Source organism: Lactuca saligna, chromosome 4 (assembly GCF_052625555.1).
Source record: "Lactuca saligna cultivar CGN05327 chromosome 4, ASM5262555v1, whole genome shotgun sequence".
In the NCBI taxonomy this organism is placed as follows: Eukaryota; Viridiplantae; Streptophyta; class Magnoliopsida; order Asterales; family Asteraceae; genus Lactuca; species Lactuca saligna.
The window spans coordinates 58,988,891-59,004,525 of record NC_136420.1 but is presented as its reverse complement, the minus strand read 5'-3'; the positions used below and the strand labels follow the sequence as shown (position 1 = coordinate 59,004,525).

The 15,635-nt window shown below is 34.1% G+C and overlaps 1 protein-coding gene across 1 annotated transcript; it reads right to left on the bottom strand.

Moving 5' to 3' along the window:
- Window positions 1-440: 440 nt before the first annotated feature.
- LOC145038543 (GDSL esterase/lipase At1g29670-like) lies at window positions 441-2,933 on the bottom strand. Its single transcript, XM_078986874.1, has 5 exons — window positions 2,402-2,933; window positions 1,560-1,684; window positions 1,185-1,430; window positions 851-1,091; window positions 441-752 (listed from the first exon to the last, which is right to left on the bottom strand). The coding sequence occupies exons 1-5, from the start codon at window positions 2,637-2,639 to the stop codon at window positions 529-531; spliced, it is 1,074 nt and encodes a 357-aa protein (XP_078843000.1). The 5' UTR covers window positions 2,640-2,933; the 3' UTR covers window positions 441-528.
- Window positions 2,934-15,635: the final 12,702 nt, after the last annotated feature.

Below are 15,635 nucleotides of genomic sequence, written 5' to 3'. Positions count from 1 at the left end.
GTACCTATGTATGTTATAAATTTATAATTAAATATTTTTATGTTTAATAATTAAAGGGATTCAAATGATGCATCAAAATCAATTATTTAGAAGAATATAATAATAATAATAATAATAATAATAATAATAATAATAAATATACATTTCCAAGTACCGCCATTCATTTGAAACTCACACTACAACTCAAGAGTTTTCTAATTTATGTATATTTATTAGTTAAAAGAGTAAATTACACGAATGGTCCCTATGGTTTGTGGTATTTTGTCCATTTGATCCCTAATTTACTTTTTTAACTGGGAAGGTCCTTACTGTTTGTTTTTGTTACGCGTTTTGATTTTCTAAATCAAGAAAATTGAGTGCTCCATTAGTTCACTAGATTTTGTGTATGGATTTTCTAAATCTAATTATCTAAATGAACACCAGATACAATAGAATGTTACTATCGTCATGATTACTGCTATATATTTATACGTCATGCATAAAACAAAAATAAAAAATCTAAACAGATTGGTATCGCTTGAATCCCCTTTAATCATCAGCCACTTGAGACAAATGAGCAATATCATAAGGAGACGCATCCAAAGCAGAGATCGCAGTATATGATCTTGTTGCAAGTACTGTGTTCGCAATTTCCGTGGGATGAAAACCATCGTAGTAAACAGATAACCCCCTATTCGGGCAAGGTTCTGTGTCTGGAATACATTGTCCATCTGACCTTACTTTACAACAAGGAATATTTGGAAACTGTACATCTAAATATCCACAACAATTTTAATAACAAAATCACATGATATATGTTGAAATCAGCATGAAACACTATAAACTATATAATATTATGCTCGTCCTTTACCTCCTTGTGGTGCTAAAATGCTTGTAACGTTGATGAAAGTGAATCTTGAATCAGGAAAATCGTTGTTGAGCTTATCAACAGCAGGTTTGAGTCTACCATTAAATATGTTAACTGAATCATTGATCAAATCAACACACGAAGAGCTTCCGGGGGTTCCAAACCTTGCTATTACTTCTAATGCACACCCTATCTGACCCAAACCGAATACTGCAACTTTCCTCGCTCCCATATTGTATAGAGTCTGTATAAGAAACGATATATAAATTTGGAGTTTTTTGAAAGCTTAAGGATCGATCACAAAATCAAAACGAAAATAAGAATCATATATACTTACAGTTAGGTGTTGAGAGTATTGTCTTACAAGGATTGCTGCATATTCATCGCTGCTATATTTGTGGCATTCAGGATATAGCTCAGGTATCAAGAAGTTGTTGATGTAATCATTGCTTCCAATATTTGATAAGTAAATGCAACTTTTCAAGTGTCCATCGGTAAGTGTCTTGTTGTTTTGTAAATTCGTAATGCGTGTAATTATTGCTTTGTGATTACGTATCTGTGTAGCCAAACTGAGACGATCACCCTGCGGTGTAGTTAAAGTGTTAAAACACATGCAAACAAACAAACAAATAAATAATGTAATTTTAGGCATCACAAAAAAAAAAAAAAAAAGCCGAAAAGTAAAATAAATCGGCATACAACTAGTGGTTACCAAATGCCTTCCAGATTCATCACGAATACCAGCACTACCACTGCCGTAGTTTACCCCTGTGCTGATCTCTTCATCTTTTACGGTGGCATGAGGTGGTACAAAATTTTTAAAACCTAGAAGATGACCTGAAACAAATATTATATATAGACGTCAATAGTAAAATGTCAGAATGTATGATATTTAATGTGTAGAAAACCAAAAAACTATGAATCATTATTTAATAGTAAAATGAGTTTCTTAGAATTTTGCTGTTAATTAAAATGCATGCTTATAATTTGAAGTAACGAAATAGAAGTATATGTTTTATGTTGATTACAAACTAAAATGTACGTACGTATTTTTCTTGTATAACAAAAAGGTTAAAGGCTTATATTTTGGTTTAACGATTTTTGCAATTTATAAGGTAAAATAGTTTTTATATCCAAAAAAAAAAAAAGTAAAATATTGTTGTATAAATAATTTTATTTTATTGTATTGTTATTATTATTATTATTTTTTAATTTTATATTCTTCTTTTATTTAACAGCTAGCGTCAATTCGACAATTTTGTCAGTCATAAGAGAAAATGTTGGGTTATTTTGTACGTAAAAGACAACATCTAAAACTTGGACTAAAACAAAATTTTTTGGATTAATTATGACAAAATGAAAGGGTGTACGTAATATAAAAATCATGAACCCTCATATTTGTTTGGAATGAAGGGTTTTTGTTGGAAAATATGAATATTTTGCCCATGGAACTAATAATCGATAAAGACAAAAAGGACAATGTAATAGATATGTAGCAAAATTTCATCAAATGATAAGTTTTGTGTTTCAACAGAATAATAGTTAGAAACAAACCTATCATATCTGCAATGGTTCGACCATTGGTGAATCTACCGCTAACACCTTCAGGAAAATCAATCCCATAAGGCTTGTAATTTGCTTTTGCTTGCGTCTCAAGATCATTGTTGTTGCCATTATCAACCAACGAGTCACCAAATACGAATAAACATGGGACTCTTGGATTTCCGATGACTACAAATATCTGAACATGCAACACAAGGATCCAAAACAATACACAAGGCTCCGAAGCCATGTTTGTCTGACTTCGATCAAGGCGCAGCCAATTGCATGAGAATTATATTAAAAAAGTTGGTTAAATCGATCTCCTTTAAATATTTTTGTAATAATATAAAACCACGATTTTGCAAATATGCTTATTCCTAACAACCCTCTTTATGAAAACAGTGCGAAATCAATTTATTTTGTGTTTAAATTCATATATGGCTGCCGGTGGGGTTTTAGCAATACCACTAACATTTTGGATGCGATCTAATTATATGCTTGTAATTTCTTTTGGTTTTGCATAAAAGATGACGAGGAAAAAAAGTTCATTGGTTATTATGTGGATCATCCATTCAGTAGTCCGTGATATTAATTAAGGTGTCTAAAAAGTTGATGCAAGGGAATCGTGCGGTGAAAAAGGTTCCCACTACTCGTGGTTCTCCATGTTCATCTCAATAATCAATCAAACGAAGATCCTATTCCCAATATCAAAAAATCTTCAAGTCAATTAAAGACGAAACACCCATTTGCTTATAGGGTTAAATAGTCAGAAGGGATAAAAAGTATTTAAACGTATAGATTCATCATGTATACAAAGAGCACAGACTATATGCGTGATATGCGTGTCTACAATCGGAAGGGGTAAGAAGTATTTAAACGTATACATTCATATCAGATATTACAATATTTAATTTCATCCCAATGGATCGACTCAAGACAGACAGTACCACTCGCTTATCGTTGGTGTAATGCCCCTCGGCTTCCTTTGCAATAGCCTCTTCGTAGTCCCTCAGCTTCCTTTGCAATAGCCTCTTCCTAGCTAGTCTTGTTTTTGGCCTTCGTCACCCTTTACTTTCAACTTCTAGGACGGTCATCGTCCCTTAATTTTAAACGAAGTGATCGCATATGGGCTATATATGACAAAAAAAGCTATTGCTTCAATGGACTTTGAGAAAGTGTTCTACTCGTTAAGTTAGAGCTTTCTGGATGCAACACTACTAGAAAAAGAGGCATTAGTGGCGACAAAAATGGCCGCTAAAGTTTGGATTTGTCACCGGTAAAAGTAATAGTGGTGACAGGTCGCCGCTAAGGAGTTGTGGGTACTGCGATGCATTTATTTCTCAAAAAGTCACCGTTAAAGATATTTGTCGCCGCTTGTAACCATGTCGTCTAATATACTCTGTCGCTAGTCTGTCGCCGGTAATAGCATGCATTGTTGGTAATAATATCGCCTGTAATATTAATTTTTTATTTTTTATTTTTAAAATCAACATTTTTCGGGTGCTAAAAAACCGATAGGTAACGACATTAAATGCAAATAATAATAATAATAATAATAATAATAATAACAACAACAACATAAAGACATCTATTTAAAGCATCTACAATGGTGAATTCAATGAGAGAGTTGAATGAGGTGGCAAGTCTATGTATCATTCAATGGATGAAACTCAATCATTGTGAGATGCCATCTTGGCATTTAATGGATTTGAAATTTAATGGCCATTGAACTCTTTAACTGGAAAAGAGAAAGTTTTAATTCTTAGATATGTACTATAAATTACATTTTGTAACATTCTATTGAACTTGGTAGACTTCAATGCATAATAAAAAATTATTATAGAGTTGTATTAATTGTAGCATGATGATGTGACAATCCATTGAACAGTATGAAATTCAATGCATTGTGGATGCCCTTAGGTACCAAAGTGTTATAATTCCATACAAATACCAAAATAAACAACAAAAGTTTTATGATTCCAACAAGTACCGAAGTGTTACAACAAGTCTAACATTCAAAACATAAACTTATTATCTGACGAACCATCATCTCTGCTCCCCTTGTTTCCTCCTTGATCATCACTTTGTGGTTTTCCCGATTGAAAAAACGCACAACGTTCCTCCTTATACGTTCGGTTGTTGGGCATTGCATGAAGATTTTTTTAACTACATAATTAATAACAACATATATAAACTTATAAGTTAAACTATCAAGCGTAAACAAAAACTACCAAAGTACATTACTATTTTTTACACTTAAATAAAAGAAATATCATAAATACATTACTATTTCTTGTACTTAGGATATAAACACAATTACCAAATCAAAATATATCTATTGATGCCAAAGTACATTGTTATTTTGACAAAAGTACATTGCTCTTTCTTGCACATGGAACATAAAAACAATTACCAAGTCAACATACATTTATTGATCATTACATAGATATATGAGACTTTTAAATTAAATAGCTTTGTTTTACAAGAAATGCTAGTTTACTTTCTATTTATTTTGTGCTAAACATCCTTAAATATAAGAAATACCAAAGTACATTTTTATTTCTTGCACCTGGGTTAAAAACACAATTATCAAATCAATATGCATTTATTTATACCAAAGCACATTCCTATTTCTTGCTCTCGGGACAAAAAACCAATGTACATTGCTATTTCTTTCACTTGGAACATAAACACAATTGCAATGTAACATTCGTAGATTTGGGCTAGTCAATTAAGATATGGGCTAGTCAATTAAGATATTATAAATGATAAAAATAACATTTTTGATTGGAGGTTATTTAGGATAAATAAACTTAACCAAAGTTATAGCATATGTGACAAGGATTATATACACATAGAAAACGCCTAAATCTGACTTCGTGGGAGAAAGTTATGGTTTTTCAAAGTTTCAGCATAGTAGTTGTTTTGGTCAAAAATCAATCAAATGGATATTAACCAATATGAATAACATACTGTGGTGTTGTAGGTGAATTATTTATCAAATTAAGAATAAAATTCCACAAGTGGTTTACAAAGAAAGCTTTTGACCCTTTCTAGGATCTCTATTACAAAACCTTGGGAGGTGATAATGATTACATGCCTTGCTTCATTATATTTATTGAATTGGAATTATAGAAATGGAAATATATTGGTTTGACTTAGTATTCCCATGTCTTCTGCCTGATTAAAATGATTCATCATGGAGAATGAGACTTATGTTGACTATTTATGCATATATAAAGGATAAAGATATAGTCGATAAATTTTGTTGGGAAACAATCATAATAATAATCAGAATCTTGACATATGATTTGGGATCCCTAGATATCTTTGAGATCTTGGATCCTAGATAAGATTTAGGATCTTGGCCCTAACAATTTCTCCTAATTATACCTACAAAATATTTATGTTAATCTCGAATATTTAAAGGTATTATTTTATTTTATCGGAGATAAGGATTTTTGAAATTCAAACCCTAACGGATAAAATTTTATCTGTTTGATGCTCATGATGACACGGTCAAATCAATCTCCTCTCTCTTGTTATCAAGATAAATATGGGTAACTAGTGAAGGGTTTCTCTTTACTTGCTATTTTTTTCTTCTGATTGTCACCGACTATCTCCGACGGTATCCTTCTTCTTCTTCTTCTTCTTCTTTCTCTTTTGATTTTACAATCTTTCAACCATTGGCGAAAAGATTGTTCGCTCTCGCACCAGTATCACCGCCCTTCAGATAACAACTTTATTGATCAATAGATCCTCATTTATGATGAGGTTTCTCTTTTGATCATGAGGATATCGAGTCCGTGAATGCCAACAAGGCTTTTCATAGGGATACAATCTTTAGGTATCATGATGCTTCGATTCAGCTAGACATTATTTTGTCATCTTGGGTATGTTTCCTTGAATACCCATTTTCTTTGGGTATGAAATACCCCTTTTCCGGTATCATCTTTGAGTTTTTTGAAACCACAAAGATTTCATATATCCAATACATTCCTATCAATTAGAGGATCTTGTCTCGTATTAATCAGTTGAACCAACCCAGTGATCTATGCATAGGCTTAGCTGAACTACTTTATGTTTATGATCTTGCTACCTTTGGGAACTCCCACTTTTTACTCAAGCTCAAACCTAATACGTGGCTTCTTATTTTGAAATAAAAACAAAATGACGGGGCCTGGAAAGAGAAGTACTTTTTGTGAGGTGTGACTCCATTCTCGGTGGGGATCTCTTGCCAAAGACTTGGATAAAAAATGGAAGGATTTACTTGTTACTTGTAAGGATCCTGAAATTCACTTTCTTATTTTTTTTTATTGTGATACAAGATTCAAGTTTCAAAAAGTTGTTCCTGCTACTAAGGACGCTGAAGACAAAGATGCAGACTTTATCACTCTATCTACGGCTGATAAATCTTTCAAGCTTGAACACTCCAGTCTCCACGAAGGTTCTTCCACCACAACTTCAATGGCTACTGGTAAGGATCTTGTTTTCTTCTTATTATATGCTTTATTTTTTCGGATCCTGAACTAATAAGGTTCCTTCATTACATACAAGATCCAAAGCTACTTGCTTAAGTGCTTAATTTTCCCTCTCTAATCTAGAAGATGACATATCTAGTGGTTTGATCATAGTTAAGGAGGAAAAAGTTGCCTTCTATCTTCCTCCAAAGAGGGATCACATTCATCTTACTATTAAGACCCCAAGTTCCCAGAAGAGGAAAACTGCTGAGGTCACATATCTGAGTCTAGAAAACCTTGAAACTGAGAAAGCACACATGAAGCTGGTCTTTATTTCTCAAGCATTAAGTATTTCTGGAATCTTGGTCTTTGCTTTTCTGGTTTCGTTTTTACTGATGTTGGTTTTAGTTGAGATCTCCGATCACATTTCTCGGTCCACTGGTGACTTGAAGGTTTAGGTTGAAAAGGTCGAGCTAGCATTACAAGAGCAGGCGAGGGTGTGGAAGGCCACCAATATGGATCTCCTAATGAGGGTGGAGCTGATGAGCAAAGAAAAGGCTAAAAAAGAGGAGGAGCATGTTGCGGAGATTGCGGAGGTGATTGTTGAGATGAAGGGAAGCACTATTATGGATTTTTGGGAAGCGAAGATCAAATTGGCAGAGGATGTGGCCAATGCAAGATCCTGGAATGGTGCTGATTGGCATGAAGCCCAAGCCAAATTAACTAGTGAGTCTGTTAACACTAGTCAGGATCCTGTAGGGCAGCTGAAGGTGGGAGGAGAGGTGGAAGAAACAAAGAATGTTCCAAGTGACAACATTCAAGCAGTAGTTTGAAAAACAATTTAAATATTTCTTTGGATTTTAAGACAATTTTTACTTCTTTTTTGTGAGGTTGGTGGGCAACCCATTTTATGTGATTTCATGGTTGTTTACATCTTCTTGCATGATTGACATGGTTGTAGTAGTAGGCCTTATGAGGAACCCTAAATGGTTAAGATCCTGAAGAGTTCAAGTTTTACAAGAACTCTTGGGATCTTAATGGTTAGTTACCTGCTTAGGATTTTAAAGCATTTAGGATCCTTAAAAAGATAAACCTTAAGTTATAATGTAGGAAAATAGTTTTTAAGAAACTAGGAAATATAGAACCTGATGATCCTTAGGTTTAGTTTTGACTTTATGAAACATTTTGACTTAGGAGAAATAACGTGTTGTAAGTCCTTTACTTCCCTATGATTTGTGTAGGGAAGGAACCCTCTCAAGATAATCAAACTTAGGAGTCTTTTAAGGAAAATATCTATTTAGCTTATGCTGGGGGAAATCCAATCTTTAAGAAATGTTGAGGAAAAATGCAATTTTAAGAAATTTACTGGGGAAGATCCCAACTTATAAAATAATTGGGGAAGGCCCTAACTTAAGATATTCTGAGGAAGATCCCAACTTAAGAAATTTTGGGGAAGATCCTAACTTAAGAAATTTACTGGGAAAGATCCTAAGAAAATAACTAGGGAAGATACCAACTTAAGATAACATGACAATGTTATAAGCCGTAGATCAAACTTTAAGATCCTAACATATGTTCAGAATAAGAGGGTTGTCAAGTTACTAAAGTGTGAAATGATCGCCTTATTCACATCCTATAGTAAGATATCGTGCGTCCAATCGAGGTGTAGAAACCTAAAGTTGTGAGAAAGAGGTTATTAACTCTTTAAACCTTCGAGGGGAATAATTACCCTGACTTCATCGATAGTGTCGAGATCCATGGCTAAGATATCATCATTATTCTAAGTTCTCATCATTATTCTCCTAATTTTGGAATTGGTATCTTTATATTGGAATCACCACTTCGGTTGGGATCATGGCCTCTGTTCCAAACACTAAGGAGTGTGGAGTTTGACGTGTAGATGCTTTTGATGTACTCCTATCCGCACATAATACGAAAGGAAGTTCTTCATCTCATCTTCCTTTTTTTTCATCTAGCCTTGTCTTAAATTTTTTGACTATGATCTTGTTTCTAGATTCTGGTTGACCATTAGCTTGAGGGGGAATAGGAGTGGAGTTATCATTTTAATTCTCCAACTGGTGCAAAAGTCTCTATTTCTTTTTCTTATGAATTAGGATCTGTTATTTCATATGATTTTAGTCGGGATACCAAACCTAGTCAGGATGTTGTGTTTGATGAATGAAACTACTTTCTTGTCTCTTACTTGAACAAAGGCTTCAACCTCTGTCATGGTTGTAGAACTCCCTACTCGGTACCTCCTTGGCCGATTACCGAGTAGCGAGTACTCGGATTCTGTAATTCATATAGAAATATTTTTAGGTAAATTATATATTTCAAAATCATAAGTTAAAACCATAAGTTGAATGAAATATATAACAAAATTAGATACATGTGAATACAAAAAAACTAAAAAAACACACAATGGTCCCACTTCGTGAATAATTATTGAAAATTTAATATATATATATATATATATATATATATATATATATATATATATATGTAGTAATAATCACATATGTGTGTGTTAAATAATAACTCATTAAGTATACTATACATATTAATCATCGAGTTGGCCGAGTTTTACAACAGTGTTCACTTCAACAAGGGGCCGATCGGGAAGTACTCGGATTTTGTAACTCACCTCGGTAAGGGACCGAGTAGTGAGTACTCGGACGAGTACTCATCCAACTCGGCGAGTTTTACAACACCGACCTCTATACATCTTGAGAAATATTCTTTAATCAGTAGCATGAAGACATTTCCACCAGGAGCCTTTGGCAACTTGCCAACTATATCCATTCCCCATTTTATGAATAGAAAGGAAGTGATAAAAGGATGTGGAGGTTCTGCAGATTGATAAATAATGTTGCTATGTATTTGACAAGAATCACATTTTTGTGCATGTAAGAAGGCATCCTTTTTCATTGTTGGAGCATCAGGATCAGCCCCCAGTGTAGTTGTCATAATATCGTCAACATATATCTTTTAGAATATCTATAGCTTCATGATCTTCCAAACATCATAAGTATGGACCTGCCATGGGTTTCTTGTATAAATTCCCTTGAATCATTACAAAGCGTGATACCCTCATCTTGAAGGCTTTGTTGCTTCGTTCCTCTTTTGGGATCGTGCCATTTCGGAGGTATTCTACAATGGGTTGTTGAGGTATGAAGTATTGTCCAATATGGATCACTTAGAATCAAATGGGGCACTTAGATGAAGCATTTCGAGTTCATTTGGAGCGTTTGGAACTTAATGGAGCACTTGGGGTTCATGGAGCATGTGACAAAGGAATAGATAATTTGAGAAGGGAATAGATAGCCTGACAAAGGAACAAATCAAGTGCCAAATGAACATATCCTACAGAAGGGGGTTTGGAGCACTTGTAAGATGTTTGGAGCATTTAGGAGTGATATGGAGCAACAATGAGACCTTTTTGCGCCATATGTTAAAGGGATGGTCCAAGAAGAATGCTTTTGCACCATAACATTCCTTCTTACGCCATAATTCTCCCTCTTGCATCGTTAGGTACCTTCGACCCATGAGTATGGTGAAGGAACTCACCTCAGCTTGAAAATAAATCAAATCACACTACAGCTGTTGAATCATAAAATCGTCACACTAAATCACAAATAAAAGAACCCTAATTAGAAATTAGATCATCAAACCAAACTGAGAGTCCAAATCCTAAATGCCAATTCCTACGGTAAAAAGGGTGCTTTACCCTATGGGCCTAACATATCATGGTCCAAATCCAAACTAACCCAAAGCATAAAAAGGCCCAAGAGCCCTAAAGTCCACTATGGCCCAAAATCCATAAGATTCACTAATGACCCATCACTATAAACCAAAAAAAGCTCAGTGGTGAGTACGCTAAGGGTACCACCAGTATGCCTTACATACTTGATTGCTACATAGGGACTGGGATCTCAGTTGTGTATGCTTAGCTTACTTCTTCGTAGACATGGTGTACACCCCAGTTAGCGAAAATATCCATTAAGCACTAAATGCTTTAAGCCTAATGTCCATCCTTCATATCTATATATCTTTGCATGGCTCAAGGAGACTCAAACCCTAGATTTAGTTTCACACTTCCTTTAAATGATCACGAACTCATGCAAAGTTGATCTACAACTATCAAGATGCAAGCTTTATGGACAAAGGACTTAAAACAACATCAAAGGAAGAATCTCATAACTTTTGGAGTAGCTTATACTCACAAGAATTCATCCATGGGATGGAAATATGCTAAAATCTTCACCTATTCTAGATCTAGACATATGATAAGCAAGGTTAAGACTTTATACCTCCAATAAGATGGAAAGAGTGAATAAACTCTAGATCTACAAGTTCCCAATTGCTCAATTCTCCTCTAAAAGTCTTCTTATTCTTCAATATGCACTACATAGAGCAAAACACAGACACAAGGGTCAATCTTTTGAGAAATGCGTTAGGGTTTCAAGATATAGCTCAGAAGAGTCAATGAAGGCTGATAAGGAGAAATATTTGGGTTTACAAGGTGTTTAAATAGGGTGTGAACCCTAAAAATTAGGGTTTTCCCCTGACGGATGTACACCCAACGTACAAATGGGTACACCCAACATACCGGGAGGCTACCTTGTCACATGCATCCTTCGAAGTATGCCCGTCGTACCTTATGTATGCCTACCATACTAGGGTCCTTAACAAAAAATAAAAGAAAATGAGTAGCTAAAATTTTATTTGACATATCGGGTGTTACCTTTAGTCCCTCAATAGATTACACAGTAGCTCCAAAACCCTTCAAAACTCTTGTCATGAAACCCTATTATGGAACTACAGATTCAAATGAGCACATAGTACAATATAGAGAAAGAATGGAAATTATTCCCATCCCATTGCACTTAAAAGAGTCTTGTTTACGCAAGGTTTTTGGTTCAACCCTTATAGGATATGCCTTGAAATAGCTCCTTGATATTCCTCCCTAGTCCATTTCTTATTTTGTTCATTTAGTTTACCTTTTTAATAATCAGTTCTCCTGTAACAGGACATTCAAAAGGACCACTAGTGATCTATATCGAGTAGTCTAGGATCCTAAGGAATCCCCTAGAGATTTTGTAAGCACGTTAGGCAGGGAAGTGTTTAACATGACCAATGTTGACAAGGCTACTTCTGCAGATGTTTTTAAAATGAGCCTAAAGAGGGATTCTCAATTTCTTGAGGATATTGTGATGACACCATGCAAGAGAATGGATGAATTAAGAAGTAGAGCACTGATATTCATCATACTAGAAGAAAACAAAGAATTTTAGAAAAGGACCTACTCTCAAAATTCATACGACAATCCTAATAGGAAGGCCGAGTACTCAACCCAAAGATCCTACAAATCAAAACGGTAGTCCAAACTTGATTGTCATAGGTTTAATTGCCTTGATTATCAAAGGGAAGAGCATGATTCCCTTATGATCACTGGCTATTTTTTTCTATGGATGTTTCAGGTCTAATCTTTTCTATGTAGGATCTTAGTGAGAATTCATGATGGCCAAGAAAAGGAGAAAAATCAAGTGGCTGGAAAGACAAATCTAAGTGGTGTGCATACCACAAGGATTTTAGAAACATAATTGAGTTCTGTATAGCCCTCAAGGAAAGAAAGTAGCTATCTATTGAGCAAATGATACCTTGAAGAGATCTTAGGAAGAAGGAAAGAAAGATCGAAATAAAAGGAGCTAGATCTTACAAAGATCCTAGAAAAACTAGGATCCCCTCCTTCAGACACCAAGGTAATTAATGTTATAATTTTTTTTTTGGGGAGGGGGGGGAGGGTTCTTAAATTTTTTGAACTTCTTACTATGCAACAAAAAGACACACTAATGTATCCAAGACAGAGAAAGAAGAAAGACCCTATAAGTACACATCGATAAAGGTGAGAAAGAAATCACCTTTGATGAACAGGACACATAGAAGATTCAAGATCCTCACAATGATGGATTGGTGATAAGTCTCAACATCGCCAATCACTTTGTTAGAAGGATCCCAGTGAACAAAGGATCCTAGGTGGATATAATACTCTTAGATTCTCTAACCAGGATGAACATCTAGAAATCCAAGATAATCAAAAGATCCAACGATAAAACGAAGCATACAGTTTGAGAGATCAAATTACCTATCTACATTGAAGGGGTAAACATTATGCAATGCTTTTGTGTTATTAATGCTTTGTATTCCTATAATGTTATACTAGGTAAACCCTGGATCCATTACATGAAAGCAATACCATCAACATACCAACAATGCGTCAAGATGCCTACTTCTTGGGGGACAGTGAAGACCATTGGTGATCAACGGAATCCAAATAATGATTCAAAACCTCAATGAAGCCTTCCATAGTACCGAGTAAAGCATAGCGATTAAAGCAAAGGGAACAAGATGTGCTAGAAGCTGTAAAACGAGATCTAAAAAAATGCCCTTAATCCTAAAGCTAAAGTACTTATAGCATTGTAAATACAGGAGGATATTCAGCAAGACCAATAAGGTTCCTAAAAGATATAAAAAAGACCTTCACATGGAAACATGAATACATTACACGTGTAGATAAAAACTATAACTCACAAACTTAATATAGATCCTTCTTTCAGATCTATACATCAAAACAGAAGAAAGTTTGCACCGGAAAGGGACCAAATCATCCAAGAGGATGTTAAAAAACTTCTTAAGAAAGAAATACTTATATAAGTCAAATTTCCAAAATGGCTAGCCAATGTGGTGGTGGTACAAAAGAAGAACGACAAATGACAAGTATGTATAGACTACACAAATGTTAATCACTTGTTCTAAGGATCATTTCCCTTTGCCATACATCGACTCCATGATAGATTCCACGACATGCCATGAATTTGTAACATTCATGGACGCCTCAGCTGGGTTCCAACAAATACAAATGGAACCATCTGATCAAGAGGGATACTATCTTCATAACCCCCAGTAGTATATACTGATATATTGGTGTGCCCTTTAGTTTAAAAAAATGTAGGTGCAAGATATCAAATACTAGTGAATCGAATGTTAAAAGAAAAACCGGGGGACACCATATAGGTATACATCGATGATATGTTGGTCAAATCCAAGAGAGCCTATCACACCCTGCCCGACCGTCAACGGAAACGCAAGCAGTGCGATGTAGGGATGTTGGTTCTTAGTCCTTTCAACATATGTTGACTAGTACAAAACCAAATATGTAATATAGATAACTATTTTATTTATAGATAAAATGTTACATTAGATTTCTAGGGTTCCTATTACAGAAAGGTGACTTAACGGATAGACATGAACGATAAACTACAATGGATTTCTAGATTCTTCCTCCCTCAACTGCTGCTTCCAGGAATGTAGGCTTCCATCTCACGGCCTCCTAAGAATACACGGGGTTTTAAAAACGCAACGTAATGTTGGTGACCTCACACGTTTTTAGATTTTTCAATTTTCGATAACTTTGAAGAATCCTTTTTCTTTGAGAAAAACCTTTTTTAAATATTTTATTAACCTAGTTTTCTATCTTTTTAGGATATCTAACGATCCTATCTTTTATCTTATTATGTTATCATCTTTAATCCTAATTTATTATCTCTTAAGGATATCTAATGATCCTATCTTATATCTTATTAGGATATCATTTATAATCCTAATTTATTATCTTTTTTGGATATCTAATGATCCTATAGTATTTTATTTATTATACCAGGTGTACCTAATGATAATCTAAACTCTAAGGAAATTTTAATGTATTGCCATGAGCCCTTATAATCAACTATACTCTAAGTTGATCTAATGTATTGCCATGAGTCCCTATAATTGACGCTTTCAGGCACTCGTAGGATTAACGATTATATGTATTGGGAAAATGTCGAATTTAATCAAGGCCTTTGGACGAATTATCAACTCACTAATACATTGACTTTAGCTATTTATATTTTATCTTTAATCATTTATCTACCCATAATTACCCATATATATATATATATATATATATATATATATATATATATATATATATATATATATATATATATATATATATATATATATATATATATATATATATATATATACACACACACATACATCGCACTATATTTATATATACCTCTTCCGAGTATATATATCATAAAATGGTTTTTGTATATATATATATATATATATATATATATATATATATATATATATATATATATATTTGTGACATCTCCAATTTTACGGCCAGAAAAGACCGATTTGTTTATGCTTTATTTTCAAATCAGAGTAATCTAGCTTTTAAAGAAAAGTGTTTTGTAATTTGTTCCCAAAAGATAATATGATAAATATTTATCAAAACATTTCCGAAGAAATGTATTTCATTATATTAAAACCATGGGACGTCATCGTTAATACAGATAAAAAACATAAACAATACAACATAGGCTTTACAACATTTATTTATATTTACTAGCCTATAATCCATAATCCTCTCGTCAAGTCATCTAACTATGCTCTTGCCACTACTTGTAATACAAGAAACTGAGTGGGCGAAGCTTAGGAGCCTGGTGAGCAAATAGGATTTTCAACCCACAATAAATAAGTTTATTAACTTTAACAAACCAAACAAACTTGATTACCCATTCATGTTATCCTCACTTTACGTACCTAAAACATCTAATATAAGGGACCTAGCCTAAGGATTATCATTGGGGTGACAACATTGCTTAGGGGATACCTCTTCAATTTATGTCAAATAAGGAAACCATGAGGGGGATGGAGTACACCTGGTGAAC